At 40.9% G+C, this 23,108-nt stretch overlaps 1 protein-coding gene across 4 annotated transcripts in view; it reads right to left on the bottom strand.

Moving 5' to 3' along the window:
* The window catches only part of KCNIP4 (potassium voltage-gated channel interacting protein 4), a 674,319-nt gene that overhangs the window by 286,009 nt on the left and 365,202 nt on the right, over nt 1–23,108 (bottom strand). The window contains exon 1 of one of the 4 annotated variants that reach the window (XM_049886448.1): nt 11,388–11,612. The exons of 2 other annotated variants lie outside the window; for them this stretch is intronic. Coding sequence is in view for 1 of the 2 variants with exons in the window: in XM_049886445.1 (XP_049742402.1) it covers nt 11,315–11,426 (112 nt within the window). In the remaining variant the exon portion in view is untranslated. Of the gene's footprint in view, nt 1–11,314; nt 11,613–23,108 lie in introns of those variants that run through there. One more of the 4 variants, XM_049886445.1, reaches the window with a different exon arrangement.

Raw genomic sequence — 23,108 nt, 5'->3', positions numbered from 1 at the left:
GTGCTACTGGCATTTAGTGGGTAGAAGCCAGGGATGCTGCCAAACATCCTACAATCTAAAGTGCAATCCCTCACACCAAGGAATTATCCAGATGAAACATTAATAGTGCTAAGATTGAGAAACCCTGCAGAAGACAAAATACTTACAAATTATATTAATTCAAGACTGCCATGGAAAAGTTTATTGCCAGAGCCTCTAAATAAGCTTGCTTATCCATTATCGGGAGACCTGGTGGCCCAGTGGGTAAGAGCTCAGCTGCTAACTGAAAGGTCAGCAGTTTGAATTCACCAGCCGCTCCCTGGAAACTGTATGGGTTAGTTCTACTCGGTCCTATAGGGGTCGCTATGAGTTGGAATCGACTCAACGGCAATGGGTTTGGTTTTTGGTTTATGCATTTTCTATGGAGCTCTGGTGGCACAGTGATTTAGCACTCGACTGCTAACTGAAAGGTCTGCAATTTGAACCCACCAGCAGCTCTGTGGGAGAAAGATGTGATAATTTGCTTCAGTAAAGATTATAACCTTGGAAACTATGGGGCAGTTCTACTCTGTCCTATAGGATCACTATGAGTTGAAATCGACTTGAAGGCAACAGGATATCCACTATATACCCATTCATCCAACCACCCATTCTCACAAGGCACCAGGAATATAGAGATAAATGCTCGATCTATGTGGTGCTTGACATTCAAAGAAAGAGAAAGACAGAAATCCAGCATTTAACGTACTATGAAGTGCTATGAGAGAGTGCTTTCGGATAACAGAAATGGGCACTTACTCCCATGTGGTTGTTCAAAGGAGGCTTCCTGGAACATATTGCTAGCAAAGGAGTTGAGCTTAAAGGATGAGAAAGAGTTAATGATTGAAGAATAATAGGGACTGTATTCTGGATCAAGGGGCATTTGTGCAGAGCACTAGCAAAGACAAGAAACCTAAGAAAGCAGGGAATGCTTGGGAAACAACAAGTAGCTTGATAACAATGGGGTATAAAATGGGCCAAGGTGAAGGTGGGGAAGAGGCTGAGGGAGCAGGGCCAGAACACCTTTGTCTGCTGAGGAAGATAAGAAATGCATCTCAGAAGAGAAAGAATACGAACTGAGAGTTGAGAGCCCAGCGATCTGTGTTCTATAAATTATCTGGGTGGTTCTAATGCATGCTAATGTTTGAAGACCACTGGTGTAACTCAGAGAATTTGTACATGGGATGTGTTATCCTATCCAAACATAATTACAAGAAATGAACTGATTGAGTTCTTATTTTGTGTCAGGCACAGAGCTAGATATTTCACTTATATTTTTCATTCTCTTCAATTTAGAAAGTTTGAGGTTATTAACTGCATTTTGCAAATGAGGAAAGGGAGGATCAGAAGGTTAAGTAATTACTCCAAGGTTACTGAATTAGGATTTAAACCCAGACCTCTCTGCTATACCACCTGTACTCAGTCCTCCTCCTCATACTCCGCCCTCTCCTTTATTGTGTGTGAGAAAGAGAAAAGCAGCAACTGGGAGCTGATCTGGTACTATCAGCTAGGCCTTGGTGTTCTCTTGCTCAAGATAAATAATTTCACAGAACATCAATATCAGACAGGACCACTCTGTGCCGTTACTGATCAAGATAAAAACAAGACCACAAAAACACAAAACAGGAAATTTGTCTAAACCAAGTGGCCAAACATCTCCCTAAAATGGCTAATGTGAATAACTCATGCTTCTTTACCAATGACAACTTTAGCCTTTGTCTAATCTTCATTCTTTCTAGATAAGATGTATTAAGATACCCAGTCTTAAAATTATACCTTCTTTCTGATAACATCCAATCCAGGCAAAGCCCTGCTTCCTTAAACTTTTTTCACAATCACTGCTATGGATTGAATCGTGTACCCCAAAAATGTGTGTTGACTTGGCTAGGCCATGATTCCCAGTATTGTGTGATTGTCCACTATTTTGTCATCTGATGTGATTTTCCTATGCGTTGTAAATCTACCTTTATGATGTTAGTGAGGCAGGATTAGAGGCAGTTATGTTAATGAGGCAGGACTCAATCTACAAGATTAGATTGTACTTTGAGTCAATCTCCTTTGAGATAAGAATGAAGAACAAGGAGTTCCTCCTTTAGACCCAGGGTCCCTGTGCTGAGAAGCTCCTTGAGCAGGGTAACATTGATGACAAGGGCCTTGCCCCAGAGCTGACAGGAAGAGAAAGCCTTCCCCTGGAGCTGGCTCTCTGAATTTGAACTTCTAGCCTCCTAGACTGTGAGAGAATAAACTTATCTTTGTTAAAGCCATCCACTTGTGGTATTCTGTTGTAGCAGTACTAGATAACTAAGACAATCACCTAACCCAAGTTCAAATTCAATGATAAGGATTTGCTGGCACCATCTTCATACATTCCTACATTTCACATTCTGATTATTAATGGATGTTTGCAGTTCTTCTCATTTTGAGTTGTGCCACATCACAAATGAAGGACCCAATGTGTTCATTGTCAAAAAGGACATATGAAGAATTATCCTGAAATACTGTGCATTAGTGATAGGATAATATCCATATGCCTATAAAGACCAGTTAGTATGACTATTATGCAAATTTACATACCAACCACTAATGACAAAGGTGAGGAAACTGAAGATTTTTACTAACTTCTGCAGTCTGAAATTGATCAAACATGCAATCAAGATGCATTGATAATTAGTGGTGATTGGAATGCAAAAGATGGAGACAAAGAAGAAGGATCAGTAATTGGAAAATAAGGCCTTGGTGATAGAAATGATGTCAGAGATAGCAGGATAGAATTTTCACGACCAACAACCTATACATTGGAAATACCTTTTTTAACAACATAAATGACAACTACACATGTGAACTATGCTGGATGGAATACACAGGAATCAAATCAACTACATCCATGGAAAGAGATGATGGAGAAGCACTATATCATCAGTCAAAATAATGCCAGGGGCCAGCTGTGGAACTGCCCATCAATTGCTCATATGCAAGTTCAAGTTGAAACTGAAGAAAATTAGAACAAGTCCACAAGAGCCAAAGTACACCCTTGAGTATATCCCCCCTCAATTTAGACAATTTGAAGAACAAATTTGATGCATGGAGCACTAATGAGCAAAGACCAGACAAGTTGTGGGATGATATCAAGGACTTCCTATATGAACAAAGCAAAAGACCACTAAAAAGAAAGAAAGAAAGAAAAAAAAGACTTTTGATCTCTCAACTCTTAATCTTGCAAATTCCACAGTCTTCATGCAGCCTTCCCTGAAGGAAATCTTCCAGCTGGATGTAATGGCTTTGCTCTTTGAATTTTCTAAAGGCCTTGGTTCCAGTCACCAGACATCTTTTAATCTTGGATTGGTCATTCATGAGCTGCTTCGCCTCAACCCAGTTTGCAAACTTTTTAAGGACAGCAAAATGTCCACTGTCCTCTACAAACCCCTTCATACAGTAGGTGCTTGTCTTAGTCATCTAGTGCTGCTATAACAGGAATACCACAAGTGGATGGCTTTAACAAAGAGAAGTTTATTCTCTCACAGTCCAGTAGGCTAGAAGTCCAAATTCAGGGTGCCAGATCCAGGAAAAGGCTTTCTCTCTCTGTTGGCTCAGGAGGAAGGTCCTTGTGGTGCATGAGTCTTTCCTTGGTATAGGAGCATCTCAGAGCAGGAACCTCAGGTCCAAAGGACACACTCTGCTCCCAGTGCTGCTTTCTTGGTGGTATGAGGTCCCCGTGTCTCTCTGCTTGCTTCTCTCTTTTCTATCTCAAGAGAGATTGGCTTAAGACACTATCTAATATTAGATCTCATCAATATAACAGCCACTAATCCATCTCGAGGTCCCCATGTCTCTCTGCTTGCTTCTCTCTTTTCTATCTCAAGAGAGATTGGCTTAAGACACTATCTAATATTAGATCTCATCAATATAACAGCCACTAATCCATCTCATTACATCATAGTGATAGGATTTACAACACATAGGGAAATCACATCAGGTGACAAAATGGTAGACAATCACACAATACTGGGAATCATGACCTAGCCAAGTTGACAGATATTTTGGGAGGACACAGTTCAATCTGTGACAGTACTTCATAAGTATTTGTTAAATTTCACTCATAAATTTAAGTTTTTGTTTGTTTGCTTTGTTTTCAGTTATGGAATTGAAAAAGCTGCATCCCAGCTTAGATGGGCCTTGGTTTGGCTGGGATGCAGCACTTTCAATTCCATAACTGAAAACAAAGCAAGCAAACAAAAACTGGATGTCTCTACTGACTTAACTTCTCAGGGCCTAATGGGTCTAATGCACACCAGCCCCATATACGTTTGCTGTAAGGATATCTCCACTTTGTGGGGGGATTTTGTTATGAAATCTCACAGTGAAAATTAAAAAAAAAAAAAAGAATGTTAATCAACTAATAAACCATTTTCAGGCTATCATGGTAACTTGGAAGTGGCACTGGAGGCCCTCAGTTATGTGATAAATGGACAGACACTATTACTGCATGAGAGTACATGGCATTTACATCATAATTTTTTTAGCATCTTCATATAGCAAGCACTGTGCTGGACAGTAAGGATAATTACAAAATCAAGGAGAAAGAATTCTATTGTGACGTATTTTGTTTGTTGTCCCAGGAATTTCACATCGTGTACCACTGCCTACGTTTGCACATGCTGGTACCTCACCCAGTACCTTGCATGTAGCATTGCCTAAACACCTTCCACAGATATTGATAAACTTCTCTTCAACCATAAAAACTCAGCCTAAAGATCACCTTCTCCAAGTAGTTGTCTCTGATTGCTTCCGTGTTCTTCTCTTGGGCTTAATTACTTACCACCTTCTATGCATTGGATTTGCTTGTATTGATCTATATACCAATTCCATTTTTATTTAATTTGTATTTCCCTTCTCCTTATACAACTGTGAGTTTTTTGAGGGCAGGGATCATGCTTAATTTATCTTTGCATCTGTGGGGCCTATAACAGTCCCTGACACATGGTAAAAAATTAAGAAGTATTTATTAAAAAAGTAAGCCATTGCTGGGATACAACTGACAAGTACTGGTACCATTGATGCTAATGTTGGGCACATGAGAGTTCACTGCTATACTGTTCTGTGCTGTTGTTGTTATTAGGTGCCTTTGAGTCAGTTCTGAATCATAGTGACCCCATGTACAACAGAACAAAACACTGCCCAGTCCTCACAATTTTTGCTGTGTTACAGCCATTGTGTCAATACATCTCATTGAGGGTCTTCCTCTTTTTTTTGCTCAGCCTCTACTTTACCAAGCATGAAGTCCTACTCCAGGGACTGGTCCCTCCTGACAACGTGTTTAAAGTACATAAGATGAAGTCTCATCATCCTCGCTTATAAGGAGCATTCTGGCTGTACTTCCAAGACAGGCTTGTTCTTTCTTTTGGCAGTCCATGGTATATTAAATATTCTTCACCAACACTATAATTCAAAGACATTAACTCTTCTTTAGTCTTCCTTATTTATTGTCCAGCTTTCACATGCTTATAAGGGTATTGAAAATATCATGGCTTGGGTCAGGTGAACCTTAGCCTCAAGGTGACATCTGTACTTTTTAACCCTTTAAAAAGGTCTTTTGCAGCAGATTTGCCCATTCGCTTGATTTCTTGACTGCTGCTTCCATGGGCGTTGATTGTGGATCCAAGTAAAATGAAATTCTTGACAATTTCAATCTTTTCTCTGTTTATCATGATGTTGCTTATCGGTCCAGTTGTGAGAATTTTTGTTTTCTTTACATAGAGGTGTAATCCACACTGAAGGCTGTGGTCTTTAATCTTCATCAGTACATGCTTCAAGTCCTCTTCATTTTCAGCGAGCATGGCGGTGTCATCCACATATTGCAGGTTGTCAATGAGTCTTCCTCCAATTCTGATATGGTGTTCTTCTTTATATGGTCCAGCTTCTTAGATTATTTGCTCAGCATACAGACTGAATAAGTATGGTTAAATGTTACAACCTTGATGCACACCTTTCTTGATTTTAAACAGGCAGTGTCCCCTTGTTCTGTTAGAATGACTGCCTCTTGGTCTATGTACAGGTTCCGCATGAGCATATTTAAGTGTTCTGGGATTTCCATTCTTCACAATATTATGTATTATTCTATATATTATACAATAATACTATTCTATATACTTAGTTTCATGGGTAAAACTTTCCTAGATGCAACTTAAAAATAATTGAAGATCTTCCCAAGATGTCAGATACATCTCTCAGCATTTTTAAGTTCACGGCATGAATGGAGTTATCATAACTAGGTATACAACCTCAGTGTGCTCCATGTTTTCCTCTTGTCTCATAAGAAAAATATTCAAATCCAAACAATGTTGCCCTGAAGTAAAACACAATGATGCTGCTTCAGAACATGGGCTGGCCAAATATATTAAAAAAAAAATTCCAGAAAAGCTGGAAATTGGTAGCTCACCCAAAATACTTTATTGAAAAGTGGGCTCTATGGATATTTGCCCTTAGTTCTTTGCACCTGAATTGCTGCAGAAGCATACCTGGTGTCTCTGCTTCCACTCTCTTACCTCTGAACTTACCTTCACCTACTGCCATGGTGAACCATCTAAAACATGGGTCCATCACATTGCTCATTTTTTTCCCCCAAATTGAAGACTTTGAGTTAATGTCTCTTCAGCATTTAGGGAACAAAGATGCACTCCCAGCATCAAACGCCAAGTGACTTTGCCATGTACATGTTCCTTTTCATCTTACTGAGGTCCATGGGTTCCAGCTACACCTGTTTCACTGCCGTTATCCACATAAGCCACCACTGTCAGAGCTTAGCTCTTTTCGTAGACTGGAATGCTTATTCCCCATTCACAAATCTGGGAAATCCTTCTCATACTTCAAGTGTCTTTGATGGTCAATTTTATTTGTCAACTTGCCTAGGCTGTGGTGCCCAGCTGTTTTTCAAACACTAGTACAGATAATTCTAAGAATGTATTTACATGTAATTAACATTTAAATCAGTTGACTTAAGTAAAGCAGATTGTCTTCCATAATGGGAGTCAGCCTCATCTAATCAGTTGAAGGCCTTTGCTCTTGCAAAATCTGAAGTTTCTCAAGGGGGAAGGATTCTGCCTTAAGTGTAACATGTACATCCTGCTGGAATTTCTAGCCCATTGCCTGGCCTGCTGATTTCAGACACGAGACTTTGGACTTGCCAACCCCTACAATCATGTGAGCCAATTCCTTAAAATAAATCTCTATATCTATACCTAGAGTAGGCAAAGGTGTAAGATTAGAACTTAATAGTGGTTACCAGGGTGGGAGGAACAGGGAAGGGGAGGATTGTTGTTTAAGTAGCATACAGTCTATGTTTATGGGGATGGAAAATTTGGCAATGCACATGATTTTATTGAATTGTACATGTTAAAAGTGATGAATTGGTAAATGTGCTCTTTATATTTTTACAACAATAAATAAAACTTTCTATCTATCTATCATCTATCTGTGTATCTATCTGTCTATCTATTGACGGATCTATCTTTTGTTGGCACTTCTCTGGAGAACTCTGAATAATATAGCCCTGTACAAGTGTTCTTTCTTCATAAAGGCTTCCATTGAGCCCTTTTCAGAACACACCATTTCATTCCTAATTCTATAGGTCATGTCTTAGGCACATGTCCAGCACTTATTTCCCCTGAATGTTTGATAACTCATCTCTCTTACTGGAATATAAGCTATCTCAGGGTACGTTCTTTTTAATACTCATCTTGTACCTTTCCAACACCTCAGTCTAAGCCCAACAGAGTTTCCTGCACACACTTAAAATTCAATAAGACTTACAAAATGTGCCAAATTATGAAACGATGAGATTAATCTTATGAGTATTCTTCCTTGTTTCCCTTATTAGTGAGTGGAGTTGTGCAAATCCTCAAATAATTATATTAAAATTCCATTAGTCATTTTAATTCTCTTTATAAATTGCTTTTGCCTTCTAAACCTTGGATTTCAACTGAAAGAGAATTATTATTTTTAATAGGATTTTATCAAAATCCAAATCTAATTTAAATAGGAGCAGAAATGATTCTTTTAACCCTTTTCTATCCATGGCTAATTCTCACCAGCCAACAGAGACTAAAATTCTAAAGCAATACTGCTTTATCCCAAAATTAATGTAGACTGTCTCATTTGAATAGACTCAGAAATTGCTTCTAAAGCCATCAATATACAAAGTCACACTGGAGGAAGTACTGTACGGTGGTATCATTGAAGTACCGTTGTCTGCTGAGAACAGCTTATAAGTTCAATGCTGTCTAAAAGAAGATCAAGTTTATGCTCTGGGGCTCATCATCCACTCCTCTACCAACCGAAGTGCTAACTCCACGATCATACTCTGGGCCACATTTTCAAAATGGTGAAGTCTCAGTGAATAGGTTAGCAGTCTCCACTGGGGTAACCTTCCCCTGCTTCAGCCTTTTTATCACCTGCAGCTAGAAACAACAAAAAACAAACAACCAAATCCATTACCACTGAGTCAATTCCAACTCATAGCAACCCTATAGGGCAGAGTAGAATGACTCCGTAGGGTTTCCAAGGAGCAGCTGGTGGATTTGAACTAACAGCCTTTTGATTAGCAGCTGAGCTATTAACCACTGTGCCACCAGGGCTGCAGAAAGAACAAAGGCTCTGATAATCAAATATTTTTGTTGCTTGCACTTTATCAGCCTTTTTTGTTGCCCCTTCACTTGGCTGGTGATCAGAAAGCCTAGGTTCTGTTTCTGCTTAGACACTACCACAGTCTGGGAAGACACAGGCAAAAGGCCCAGGTCAGAATTCTCATGCTGTTGTTGGGTCTCCATGATGGGCTTTACTTGGTCTGGCCATTTACTGTCATTGAATACTCATTGAGTACATTGAGTTATAGGTGACCGAAGACTAAAATTAAATAAAAAATTAACAAAAATTATTGTATCATTTTATTTCCCTCAGGTATCTCACAGGGTGTTAATGGCCAGTTCAGGACAAGAGCTAAGAATTCAGGAAAGCCCTTATATACATTTTCATACATTCCCTTTCCCAATATTAGGGAAGAAGAATAAAAGAATAGTCTGTTGTGGCAGAGAAACCACTCTGGTTCTTGTTTTGGTCCTGTCTTTGCTCCCAGTTAGTTTTCCCTTCTGATAAATCAGTTAACCTCTCTGGTCTCAGCTGTCTCCTATGTAAAATGAGAGAGTTGGACTAGATCAGCATTTCCTAAGATGTGTTGAAGAACAAAAGAGGACATAGGGGTTACATCTCATATACTGTAAGCTCCGCCCTTGCATTTTAGCACGATGAAGTCTTCTACATTCAGTCCAAAGTTTGCCAAGCTTACTGGACATTGCGCTTAATATCTATAAATACGTATGTACATCTATATGCATATATGCACTGTCTAGAAATACAGATGAAGATATGGCTATGAATACGGAAGAACCTTTGAAATCGCTTAAAATTCTGTGATTTTAGTTGGGGAGAGTAAAGTTTACAATTCTACTCTTTATATTTCTGGAAACTCAAATTTGAAGTTTTCTATCTGACCCTTTCAACTTTGAGCGACATAAAACAGAGGTTACACAATAAAAGTAAGGTCACTGGCAAGGGTCTTGAATTTGGGACTTTGGACCTGAAATTTCTACATTATCAACATTGGCAATAAAAGAGCTACATGCTATTTCACAGCACCATGAAAGGTGACTTCCTCAAATACCCCCATGGGAGTTCTCCTTTGGAGATTGCTTCACCTATTTGTGAAACCAAGCCACCTTGAATATTGCATGCTGAATGGGGGGCAATGGCTTGACTAAGGCCAGAGAACAAAAATAATACAGTGACAAAATGAAATGGAAGCATATCTATTTCTATCACATAAATTGTTTGCTTTTTATTAAGACAAGGCATTGAAGCAGAAATCTCAAAAAAAAAATATTACATTGTTGAGTGACAATCGAAGATGTTTGCTTATACATTGTTTTCCTTTCAGGGGTTAAATCAAATTACTGTGTAATATGAGAAAAGAAAGAAACTGATTTCTGAGGTTTTATTTAGTCCTGTTACATTATTCTCATGTGTGCCTAAGCAGAACTTGTCACAGATTGAACGTGAGGTGAAGAAGATATGAGAATTTGGTAAGAATTTAATTTATGTCCTTATACTGGTCTACATAGTTAGAACGTAATAAACTTACTTTGTAGGAAAAAGGCCTATCTAAAGATACACTGGCTATTATTAACAGGAACAACCTGAATACCGGATGTACTTGGGATGATGTCATATTAGCTACCAGGTCTTAGCTCTTGTAGTTACAAAGATTACAAAAGCAGAGGCAGGTTTCAATATTGCTATCTCTCCACATCATATACAATGCAAGAAGTGGATATTCATAACTTTGCATTAAACAATCATATTACTATCCAGAAGGAATATTAGCAAATGTTTCAGGAACTCCATTCTTGGGAAGAAAGGAAATCTTGGATACAGAATTGACATCAAATGATTAAGGCTTAAAACACATTATTTAAGTTTTAAAGTATGTTATTTCAGTAGGAGCCTCATTCCATGAAATAACTGTTCGAGCAAAGTTAATCAACTTTTTTACTCTTCAATCTTTGACTATTAAAATTGATTTTGGGTAGCAAAAGTAAAATTTATACTAGGAGGGTCAAATATTTATTGATAGCAACAGGGCTATCCTGCGAATATGGGTGGGTTCCACTCAGAAGACACATGAGCAAAGTGGCTCACTGGAGAATGCAAACGAAACACTTCTGCAAATTAAGTGTTCAAAACACATTTTCGCTAAGTACTCATTAACTCAATTTTAAACCAAAAGCTTACCCATTTTATATCATAATCAACAACCCAGATCCACCCCCACACCTCCTAACTCCTGAGGCACACATAGCTGTTTTCCTCACAAATCAGGATACTCCTCTCAGGACTGAATGACTAATGACGTTAAAGCTTGATAGCCAACGCGAACTTGACAACCAAAACACAACCTGTATTATCATCCCATAGTAGAGTCCTAACTGGAAATATATCTAACCCACAGAATCACTGTGAACTCAGACTGCGTTCAAACAGAAAGCTGATGGTACAACACCCCTTCCCTCCACATGTCAAATATCTGAGAAAACAGAAAGAATTGTCCAGTCGCTAGGCTGCTCTGTGTCAAGCATGCATATCTTAAAACTTTGATTTGGGGTATTAAGCCTCCTCAACTCCTACAGCGTCTGTATTCAGTACTGAACCAGCCCTGAACAACGGCACAGACTGGGAGCGACCACTTTACCTTCTGAAAAATCAATCAGTCCCAGCAAATGAAGCAGCTTCAGAGATGCACATATAATCACAACAATACCCACTGTTTGCAGTCCTTCCGACTCCCACTCGAGAGTCAACATCCTCCCAGGCGCCAGAGCATCCCAGCCTCCGGACCCCTTTGGAGCGGAGGGAGTTAATGAAAGAATCCAACGCGAGCAACGTCTGGCTTGGAACAAAGACTTGCAAGGGGGCAAAGTGAGCAGCTCCTAGCAGGCGCAGAGTGCAAAGCAGGCGGGCCCCCGGGGTGAGGACGGACCTCGGCTCAAGTCCAGCCTCTCATACTGGTCCTGGCATTTGCCTGGTGAGGCGCCCCCGCCCCCTAACCACAGCCCACCAGCTTCTGGACTCCGCGCTGCAGCCGACGAGCGCTTGGACTTCACAGCTGCGAGGGAAACATCTGCTGGAGAAGTGGAGACTTTGCTGTGCCGGTGGGAAGAGGGGACACTCCCAGGAAACTTGCCCTGGAGAGCAGGCAGCGCTCCGCGCGCTGAGGCTGAGGCTAGGCAGGGCTGTCTGCTCTCTAGGTTGCTGTGCCTGGGAAGCCTGCGAATGTCCCCTTTTTGCCGGGTAGCAGCTGCTCTCCCCTCACAGAGCTGACTCCGGGCGACAGCTCAGCTCCATCTCTGGACGCTAGGAAATATTAGTTCCTGTGGCTGGTGTCTACAGACAGTCCCCGTGGAAGTTCACGGGCAGATTTATTAAGGGGAGAACCAAAGGAGCAAAGGATGCATGATTCGGTGGCTTTGTCAGCCTTTAGCATCCAAGCCTCCCCTGCTGCCACTCGGCTTTATTGGGGAGCTTTATGAGGGAGATTTAGTCCTTACGTTTTCAAACATGAGCGGAGGGTGAAGCCATGAAAGAGCCCTGATGTTCAGTAACTGCCTCCTAGAGCGTGGAAACCACGCTCATCCTTTAAGGTCTGGGCTTCAGACACTCAAAGTTCCACAAACTTCCCTGATGATAAAAACACCCGGGCTGCTTGTAATAAACTCTCTCTTGTGGAGAGTCTGATTCAGAGGATTCAGGAGTTGGTGTTGTTAAACAAGAAGCCCAGGGGAGTCTTGTCATCAGGGAGGCTTGGGAAGTGCTGGCCCAGAGATCCCACCAGGTGTTCCCTTTTCCCAACCAGGCAGGGGAGCCAAAGCTAGCCAAGACTGCACTGGCTAACTCACTCTGCCAGGTAGCTCCACCCCACTGAAGCCCACCCCAACAACAGTGCTGAAGACAGCCAACTGGGACCCTGTATGGGAGAGAGTTTATAACACTTGAAATTTGCTATGAAACATAAGGGGTCTTGAAAAATATCTCAGCCCCTTGTGAGCATATCCAGGCTCTGCTACTTCCTTGCTGTGTGATCTTCTGCAAGGCACTTAATCTCTCTGAAAACAGTTCCTATTCTGTGAAAAAAGGTATGATAATATTTCATTTAAAGCCCTTCATTTGAAGTGCTGTTGCAGGAATTAAGTGTGATAATAGCTAACATTTACTGAGCATTTACTATGTGCTAGCCAATATTACAGTGATTTATTGACAGTTAACTCACCCCATAGGTTTCTGTGCTAGTGTTATGATAATACTCATTTTGTAGGCGAGGGGATGGTAGCATAAAGAGGCTAACTCACTTGTCAAAGTTGTAGGCACAGTGCCTGGTAGGCAATAAGCATTCATTCGTTCATTCTCATTAACATTTCTTACGATGCTACTAGGAGTATTGAATGATCCATGAACAATAAAATGGCAAAAACGCCGAGCTCTACCCTTCAGGGGTTTAACGGTTTAATAAAAGAAGGAGGCATGGAATTGAACGAGACCAGTAAAATGCACCAGCCCTTCAATGGCTGTGCCTACAGGGCACAGTGGGAAGACAAAGGAGGAAAGTGTCAATTCCATCTGGGGAAGGGTTGGTGGTGGTGACAGTTGGGAAACTTTATAGAGGAGGTAACCATCAATAATGGTAGCTTTTGTCATTATTCAAAGTAGTATGTCACACGTAAGCTTTGGGGTAGATTTAAAAAAAAAAATGAATTGTTGTTCAGTTGATTTCCATTCATGGTGACCCCATGTGTGTCAAAGTGGAACTGTGCTCCATAGGGTTTTCAAAGGCTGATTTTTTAGAAGTAGGTCACCAGGTCTTTCTTCCAAGTCACCTCTGGGTGGACTCGAATCAACAATCTTTCAGTTAGCAGCCGAGTGCTGAACTGTTTGCACCACCCAGGGGTAGATAAATCCAGGTTAAATCCTGGTTCACTTACTGGCTGTGTGACCATGGTGAAACCACTCCATCTCTGAGTCTTATTTTTCTGCACTTCAAATGGGAGTATGACTGCCTCCTTCTCATGGCTGGTGTGAGAATTAATAGACTGTGGAGAGCTGAGTCCTGTTCCTGGTGTCCCCTGCTCAGCACATGGTAGCTGTTGATTATGATGGAAGTGCTAACTCTTTAAAGGCTCCACTGGGCCTCTGGGGATGAAGTAACTTTGCTGTTCCCTGGATCTGCCACTTCTCCTCTGTGCTCAGGGTTAGTACCAGTACTATCCTCTTTCCTGGGATGACTTCTGTGATCACCTCAGTACACACAGGGATATTTTTCTCCTCTGGGCACCTGGAATATACTCAGGCCACTAAGTTGGCCCATAAATGAAGTGCCTGTCATTTTAGATAATCTATTTTTGTGACATATTTTTCTGTCTCTCTGCCCAACCATCCAGCCTTCCAAAAATCTTACCTCCAGTTATATCAACAAGCCAGCAGAAGGGAAGCAGGTCTCAGTTGTTAATAGAAAAAGAAAAGGTTTAAGAAGTGATTTGCTGAAATTTCTGCCAAAGTATAGTTATAGGAAGTCAAAAGTAAAAATAAAAATTTACGTAAATTAATTAGGTTAGGTCAAATGTAAATGTCTCTTTTAATCCTCCATAATCCTGTCGAGTTGAAAAACTTGACACAGAATTCAAAGGCTGCTTTATTTGGCTCCCAAATTCATGCTTTTCCCTTTCTATCACTCAACAGGTTTCGGCCAATACTTTTCAATGGCTCTCTCAATTTATGTTGTTTTTGTGCGCCCTCGAGTCAATTCGGACTCATAGTGACCCTATAGGACAGAGAAGAAGTGCCCCATAGGGTTTCCTAGGCTGTAATCTTTATGGGAGCAGAGCCACTAGTAGGTTTAAACCACCAAACTTTTGGTTTGCAGCTAAGCGCATAACCATTGGGCAACCAGGACTCTTCTTTTGATTTATAGGGTTAGTCAAAGTATTTTAAAATTTGCTACATCTCTTTTTTCAAAAAGAAATGTTCACCATTATTGAAATCCAGGTAAAGACTTAAGGATGTAATTTTTGGTGATTCCAGGCAGGATTTCCCTGCAGGACAATGACATTCCCAGACCATCTGAGAGACTGGCCTTCTCCATGTTGGCTTGGAGGTCTGGCTTTTCCTTGTCTACATCAGTCACCTTTGCTGCCTTAGTTTTCTGAGCCCCTTCTGTTAGCTCTGGCTACAGGACCTTCTGTTTCTCATGAATGCGAGGGGCCCTTTCACATGTCTCTCTACAGCAGAATTTTGTAAGGTAACATGCCGACCCTTCAGTTAGCAGCCATAGCACTTAACCACTACGCCACCAGGGTTTCCCTTTTTTTGGTTTTTATAACATCGTCCATAAAAGAGTTTCATGTACAGTGTTGTTGTTGTTAGGTGCTGTCGAGTCAGTTCTGACTTATAGTGACCCTATAGGACAGAGTGAACTATCCCATAGGGTTTCCAAGGAACAGCTGGTGGATTTGAACTTGCCGACCTTTTGGTTAGCAGCTGAGCTCTTAACCACTGCATCAGCAGGGCTCCATGTACAGCAGTTCCCCCTTATCCAAGGGGGATACATTCCAAGACTTCCCATGGATGCCTGAAACTGTGGATAGTGCTGTTCCCTATATATACTATGATTTGTCATATACATACATACATACCTATGACAAAGTTTAATTTATGAATTAGACACAATTAAGAGATTGACAATAATAATAGAATACAACTATTATAACACTATACTGTAATAAAAGTTAAGTGAATGATGGAGCAGGGTGGCATGAGGTTTCATCATGCTATGTACACATTTAACATTTTCAAACCATGGTTGAACATGGGTAACTGAAACCATGAAAAGCAAAACCTCCGATAAGGGAGGTGGGTGCAACTGTCTGTACCAAGCTTTGTCTGAGAGGTCCAGGGAAACAGGGGACACACGATGGAGGGCTTTTTTCTAGGGCCACCTGAGAAAGACTACTTGGCTGCATACTATTAAAAAAAGAAAAAGGAAAGAAAAAAAAAAAACTTCAGATGATGGGATGATGGCTTAATCATTTATTTACAGTAACTAACCCAGCTCATAATATTCAAATACACCCTGGTTTTCTCTCCGCATGCTCACCACTTTCTTGACATTATAATGGGTGTCCAGCAAAGGTCTATATTTCATATCAAAGTCAAGGAATACCAAAGGGATACACTAACATTTCCTGTCACCACCCAGTGCTTTCAGGTTAATTCTGACTCACAGTGACCCCATAGGGTTTCCAAGGCTGTAAATATCTACAGAAGCAGACTGCCATATTGTTCTTCTGTGGAGCGATTGGTGGTTTTGAACTGCCAACCTTTCAATCAGCAGTTGATCACTTTAACCATTGTGACACATGAAGGGCTCCTTCATTCCCTGTCCACTTACTCTAAACCAGGCACCATACTGCGTACTTGACATATGTAAACTCATTTACTGTCACCCAAAACCAATGACCTAGGTGCTAAAAAGGGTTTTAAAGAAGAATGAAAACCAAGAACCACTGAGATAAATTATTTTCACAAAGTCACACTCAATAAGTGGCAGTACCAGGATTGGTATTTTTTGCTCCACAAAGGATAGGCACTAATACTTATGGAAAACAGCCCCGCATCAGGCACTATTCTACAATCTTTATGCAAACTGATTAACTTAATCCTTTCAGGTTGTTGTTGGTGTTATTGAGTACCACTGAGTCAATTCCAGCTTCACAGCGATCCCACGTGAGAGAGTAGAACTGTTCCAAAGGGTTTTCTTGGCTGTAATCTTGTGGAAGCAGATTGATAGGTCTGTCTCCCTCAGAGCCACTGGGTAGATCTGTACCGCCAACCTTTCAGTTGGCAGCAGAGGCTGAACCATTTCTCCACCAGGGCTCATAATCCTTTCATAGTTCTCAGATCTATATCACTGCTCTTGTTTCCAGGAGAAAACTGAGGTTTAGAAGGCTGAACAATTGAGGTCTTGTAGATGATACTTAGACAAGTCAAGATTTGAACGTGGCAGTCTGGCACCAGATCTTATACACATCACCATTCCCTACTTGGCTCTTGGACCTCTTGGTTAGATATTGAGAGATTCTTTAACTGGGGCTCTGCTAAGGGTCTATGAGGAAAATATATTGACAGAAACTCAGGAAAAGAAAAACTCCCTCTGAAGAGTCATGCCCAGATCAATTGCGCAGTCTGTGAATGGACTTTCAAATTTTTTGCAAAGGCACATTGTGATTCTTTAAAAAATCTCAAATGGGATTATTTGCCTGGAATCTGAAATAGATCATCTTCCTCTCTTTGTTGTATCTTATTTTTGCAATTTTACTGGGTGATATTTTCTGGCTAAGAAATATTCCTTCTATTATTGACATAATGGAAGCACAACAATAAAAGTAGCAAGGTTGAGAAAAATGTAAAGTTAGATGTATTTACCTGCCTACTTACTGTCTCTCCAATAATATAGTTTGAATTGCAAGGTATATAAGAACTAATTAAGTCAAATTTAAGATCGTTAATCTATATTTGTATAAACCATTAGAGATCATTAAGAATTCAGATAGCCCAATCTTTTTATTTGCCAGTGTTTCAAAATAGAGGTACAGAGAGTGAAATTGGTTTGTTCAAGGTCATAGAACTTGGGAAGCGGACAAAGTTGGCTTTGAGTCCCCTAAATCTTCACTATCCCTAGTTCATTTAGTACTGGGGAAATCAGGATGGTACATTTAGAAGAGGGAAATTAAAATTTCTACTCTAAGTCAATAGGAGCTAAGAGAAGCCAGCCAACTGGAAGTTCCCACTGGAGAGAGAAGCCTAGTCTGTTGTGTGCTGTGGAGTTGATATTGACACATAGTAACACATGACAGAGTAGAACCGCCCCATAGGGTTTCCTAGGCTGTAATCTAAGTACAGGAGCAGACCGCCAGATCTTTTCTCCCAGGGACATTGGTGGTTTGAACCACCGACCTTCCGGTTAGCAGTTGAGCAGTTAATCATTTTGCCACCAGGGCTGAAGCCTAGTCTAGGTTTTTAAAAGAAGTCAGGAGAGGAGGAGAGACTTTCCCAGGAAGAGAAATGGTCGCACACAAGGTCAGCACCTACAGTGGTGGTAAATCTTGATTTAGGTCTCCCAGAGCCCTGGTGGGTCGATTCAGTGGCAATGGGTTTGGTTTTGGTTTAGAGCTCTGGAGGATCCCTGATGGAGCTTGGCTGCTAAGAAAAAGGTCGGCAGTTGGAATCCACCAGTTGCTCCTTGGAAACCCTACGGGGAAGTTCTACCCTGTCCTATAGGGTCAACTTGATGGCAATGGATTTTGGTTTGCTGGCACACTGGTTAAAGTACTCAGCTGCTAACTGAAACATCTGCTGTTCAAACCCATCAGCTGCACCAAGGGAGGAATATGTGGCAGTCTGCTTCGGTAAAGATTTCAGCCTTGGAAACCCTATGGGGCAGTTCTACTCTGTCCTATAGAGTCACTATGAGTTGGAATCAACTTGACGGCGGTGGGTTTGGTTTGGGTTTGTAGGCAGTAGAGAAAAATGAGATTGCACAGTTGTTGCAAGAAGTTTCCTGAAGTAGGAACTGGGTAGAAGGATTAGCAAGAACTAAGTCTCTTCTAGTTGTAAGATTTTCTCACCAAAATGATGAAAGCTATTCACTCTCAGGAATCCTCTATTCTACCTCCACCCTCACCCCAAGGTACATCACATCCCTCCATCTTGGACTTTATTTCTTTGACAAGATCTGTAAAAGTTCTCCAGGCCAGCTTTCTGTTCAAACATGATGAGACACAAGCGACTTCACTTAGCTGCAGGGCTCATTCTGAAAGGTTAGTAAATGCATCTGGAATGGATTTCTTTAAAATATGTATATTGATGTCCATTAAAGAATTAAGCGTCACGGCCTTCTGGTTTGAGTGCCCTTTTGAATCCATAGACTGATTAGATTTTCAAATAGGGAATGGGGGCAGAGGGGTTCTACCATTAAGAAGCTTCCAGCAATATTGCACTAAAGTATCTATGCCCAAAGTATGTACAGCGTGTAATCGTCATATAAACAAATAAAGTAGACTATTTGGAGATTCAGCTAGAAATTGTTCATAAGAATATAAACTTTCCCTATAATTATGGCCTTTTTGTTCTCTTTAATTTCCTTTTTATGGACTTTCTGGCTTAAACCAAGTGTTGCTGGGTTCATGAATTTAATCTAGCATACAACATCTGACTTTCACGTACATCTTTTTTATGTGGTATCCCTACAAAAAGTATCTGTCATGTATCAGCACACGGGGTTAGCTTTAGGATAGTGGTCTGCATTGATAACGATAATGATGATCCTATTCCTTATTATGTTGTAATTAAAAACAAACAAAAAAATAACCCATTGCCTGGGAGTTGATTCTGACTCGTAGCAACCCTATACGACAGAGTAGAACTGCTGCATGGGGTTTTAAGGAGGAGCTGGTGGATTCAAACTGCTGACCTTTTGGTCAGCAACCTGAGCTCTTAACCACTGTGCCACCAGGACTCCATGTTATAATTACTGTTACAATAATATTGACATATGGTGGGCTCTGTGCATTACATAGACTATCTCATTAAATGCTCACAACATCCTGATAGGATAGGTGATATCATTAATCCCATTTAACAGATGTGGAAGTTGAGATGCAAGCTTAAGTAACTTGCTCAAGATTACATGTTAGATGTCAAGGACCTGGGACTTGGACTCAGGCATCCCACTCAAATACCAGTGTTCTTGCATTGCTGGGGAGGTATGTATCAAGATCATCAGCTTTATGTTTTGTTTTCATTATGGTGTCATTACACAAAGAGAAACAAGATTTAAAATACAAATAACTTCCAGAAAGGTAGCTTGTGGCTGTGACCTCATAAACCAAACCTGTTGCCGTCGAGTTGATTACCAAATGTAAACGTTTAGTATTGGTTTCTTTCCTGAGAACCAGCCAAAGACAGCAATGAAAACAGAGATAAGAAAAAGGAAAGGGCTGGAAAGAGGGGAGAAGAAAGAGAAAAGATGAAGGGAGGAGAGAAGAGAAAAAGAAAAGAGGGAGGGAGAAACTGGAGAAAGAAGAGGAGGGTGAGACTGCCAGTCACTGTGAAAGAGTCAAGAATACAAAGACTCTTGGGCCTTTGAGAATCTCACAGACCACCACAGAAATGGGTCTAAAACAGGTAAAAAGGGCCAGAGGAAAGGTGATGAAGAGGTTGTTATTTCCCCCTGAATTAATTCCACCGCCCTGGCCCACCACTCCCTAGGGGCCTGAGTAACTAGACTTGCAAAGAATCTCTTCAGCTCCCTTCTCAGCTACAGTTTCAAATGGCCTTGGAAACACAGCAGTTGTCCCTGTGAATGTTGCATTTGCATTAGCCTTGGCCAGGCCTTGGGCCGTCTGTCCCAGGTTGTTTTCTAGGCCCTGTGACTCCTCTCTGCTCTCTTGAGCCAGGGTTCTACCTCCATGGATTTATCACTTAGCTTGATCCTCTCAGCTCCTACACAGAAAATTCCAAGATGGGTACATTTATTCCCAGAGCTCCATTAGCCCATCCCACCCACGCCATCAGTGCTTCAGGAAACAGAATCCAACAGGTTTAGACTTAAGTGCGTTTCAATCTCCAGAGATACTAAACCATCAACTTGCTCATGCTTCATTTTGTAGAGTTGTAGACACTATACAGAAAGAATGTTTCATGGTTTTCAAGATTCTTCTCCCAAAACACTTTCAAATCTCCATGCCCCTCATTCATTCTCATTCTCTCTCTCTCCGTCTCTCACTCACTCATACACACACACACACACACACGATCAGACAAGATTATCACAGAGATCATTTCCCTGATCTGAAAGATTAGAGTCAGTGAGGCACCCATGAATAGAGAAGCCCCCTTTGCACCAAGCTTAGTGTTGTGCGCATTCCTGATCATTGTTGAAAGAAGCACAGAGTACAGGTTTATTGAATGCCTACTGGAGCACGGAGTTGCTGGGTGATACAAACAGTAAACACACTTGGCTGTTAACCAAGATGTTGGAGGTTCGAGTCTACCCAGAGTGCTTCAAAAGAAAGGCCTAGTGATGTACTTCCGACAAATCAGCCATTGGAAACCCTGTGGAGCATATTTCTTTTCTGACACACGTGGGATCCCATGAGTTGGCGTTGATTCCATGGTAACTGACACAAGAGCACAGACATTTTTTCTCTAAAGGTAGTTCTCTTAGGTGACTCCTCCAGGCTAGTCAGGATTCGTAGCCAGGTCTTTGGCCCCTTAGACCAGTGCTCTTTCTACTATACCAGGGAAAAGTTAAGATGTCTACAAAATGGCTAAGAAACAAGCAAGAAAAGATGCACCATAGGAGAGAGAGATTTGTTCTAATGAGAAGACAAGAAAAATCCTCAAAGAAGAGATGACATTTGAATTGGCTGTGAAGACCAGGGCTAGTATTACACGTGTCCGGGTACTGTTTATGGATACTGTTTCTAAAAGCCCCAAAATTCAGATACAATTATGAATAGCTTTCTAGGACCACTACAAGCTAGCAGCCTGTGAAACTGGTGGCTACATCTTAATGAATCTCTTTGACAAAAGGAACTCAGCCTAATTTGAAAAAAGAAAGAGGCAGAGGAAAATCTTTCTCCCTATAAAAAATAGAACTCTGCAATAACAGTTCCTCTTCTGGGAATTACATATTTTCACAGAGCTCACAGACAATCAAGGACTTATCTCTTCCAGAGACTGCCTTGTTTTCTATCATCACATCCATATTACTGTAATGCTGAAAGCAGTTTGTATTTGTTTTGTATTGCTGCTGTAACAAATTTGCACAAATTTGGTGGCTTAAAACAACTCAAGTGTACTGTCTTAGAGTTGTGTAGTTTAGATGTCTGAAATGGGTTTCGCTGTAGCTTAGATTTCAGATGCCCTAGCTCAGTAATTTCTTCTTCATCTGAGAGCTAAAATTAAGGTGTTGGCAAGGTTGCATCCCTTCTAGAAGGTCTCAGGGGAAACTGTTTTCTTGCCTTTTCTAGCTTCTAAAGGTCTCCCACATTCCATGCCTCATGGTACCATTACATCTTTAGAGGCAGCAATGACCAGGTGAGTCTTCTTCAGGTAGCATTATTCTGAAACTGACTATTCTGTCTCCCTCTTTCACTTATAAGGATCCTTGTGGTTACATCGGGCCCACTCAAAAATTCAGGATAATTCCCACATCTGAGGGTTAGCTAATTAGCAACCTTAATTTCTTCTGCAACCTTGATTCCCCTTTGTCACATAACCTAACGTATTCCTAGGTTCTGGCAATTAAGATGTAGACATCTCTGGCAGAGATTCTGCCAACCACATAGTTGTAATACATATGTAAATTACTTTTCATGGGAAACATTCCCTCAAATGAGAAAAGAAACCATAACCCTGAACCCAAAACCCACAGAGATATATCCTGTTTCGGTAGGAGCAAGCCACTTGAAGGGTGTGTGTGTGTGTGTGTGTGTGTGTGTGTGTGTGCGCACGTATTTAACGTACAGAAAAAGAACTTTGTTGCCAAGAAGGAAAAGGTGGCTTTAATTAGCATTCCTATCTCTGAACTTCACATTTTCACAGAGAAAACACTCTGAAGAAAGTACATCTCAAAATATTAAACAGTCATTACCAACAATTTAGAAGATAGAAGCTAATAATCAGATTGAGGGACACCTACTTTCATTTTAGTGGCTAGAAATAATTAGATACAGAGCAGGTGTTTCCTACAAGGCCAGGTCTGAGTTAGGAGTCACAGGGGACTGAAATCTAGAGTAGGCAGAATGGGGATAATGTTCGTCTGTCAAGAGTTGCCTGGAGGATCACAAAAGATAACGGAGAAGACCCTTCTCGGGCAATGAAAGGGTACTCAGATGGAACACTCTAATTAACTGTCCTTGACATCCTGGCATGGATAAGATGGGAGATGAACCCAGCTCTTCAGCTCCCAAGGTGTTCATTTTCACTTAAAATGTACAATCCTCTGAACATTATAAAGTCACAGCCCCTGACTTTCAGCAAGACTGTGGTAACAAAAATATGGTAAATGAGGGCCTTTATTCTTTGAAGAGAACGTTGTCTGCTATAGCCCTGGAAGATGAAAATATACCAATGATCATGAAGATGGCACAGGGCCAGGCAACATTTCATTCTGTTAGACATAAGGTTGCCATGAGTCGGAGTCAACTTGACAGCAACCCACAGCAACAATTCTTTCAAGATACACGACACTTTCTCCTAAGAAGAGTGTGCTTAAATGTGCTGATATCCTACGACTTTAAGACAAAAATCAACTCTCACCTTTCCAAAACAGCTACATTTATGCAGCATATTTTTGTTGTTTCATATTTATTTGTATTTTCACAAACTGTTTCACTAACTTTTTATGTGAGCCCTGAGAAGTATGTGGTGGT

The sequence above is a fragment of the Elephas maximus genome, chromosome 5, assembly GCF_024166365.1.
Source record: "Elephas maximus indicus isolate mEleMax1 chromosome 5, mEleMax1 primary haplotype, whole genome shotgun sequence".
Taxonomy (NCBI): Eukaryota; Metazoa; Chordata; class Mammalia; order Proboscidea; family Elephantidae; genus Elephas; species Elephas maximus.
The sequence above is the reverse complement of the archived record's forward strand: the minus strand, read 5'-3'. Positions and strand labels throughout refer to the sequence as shown.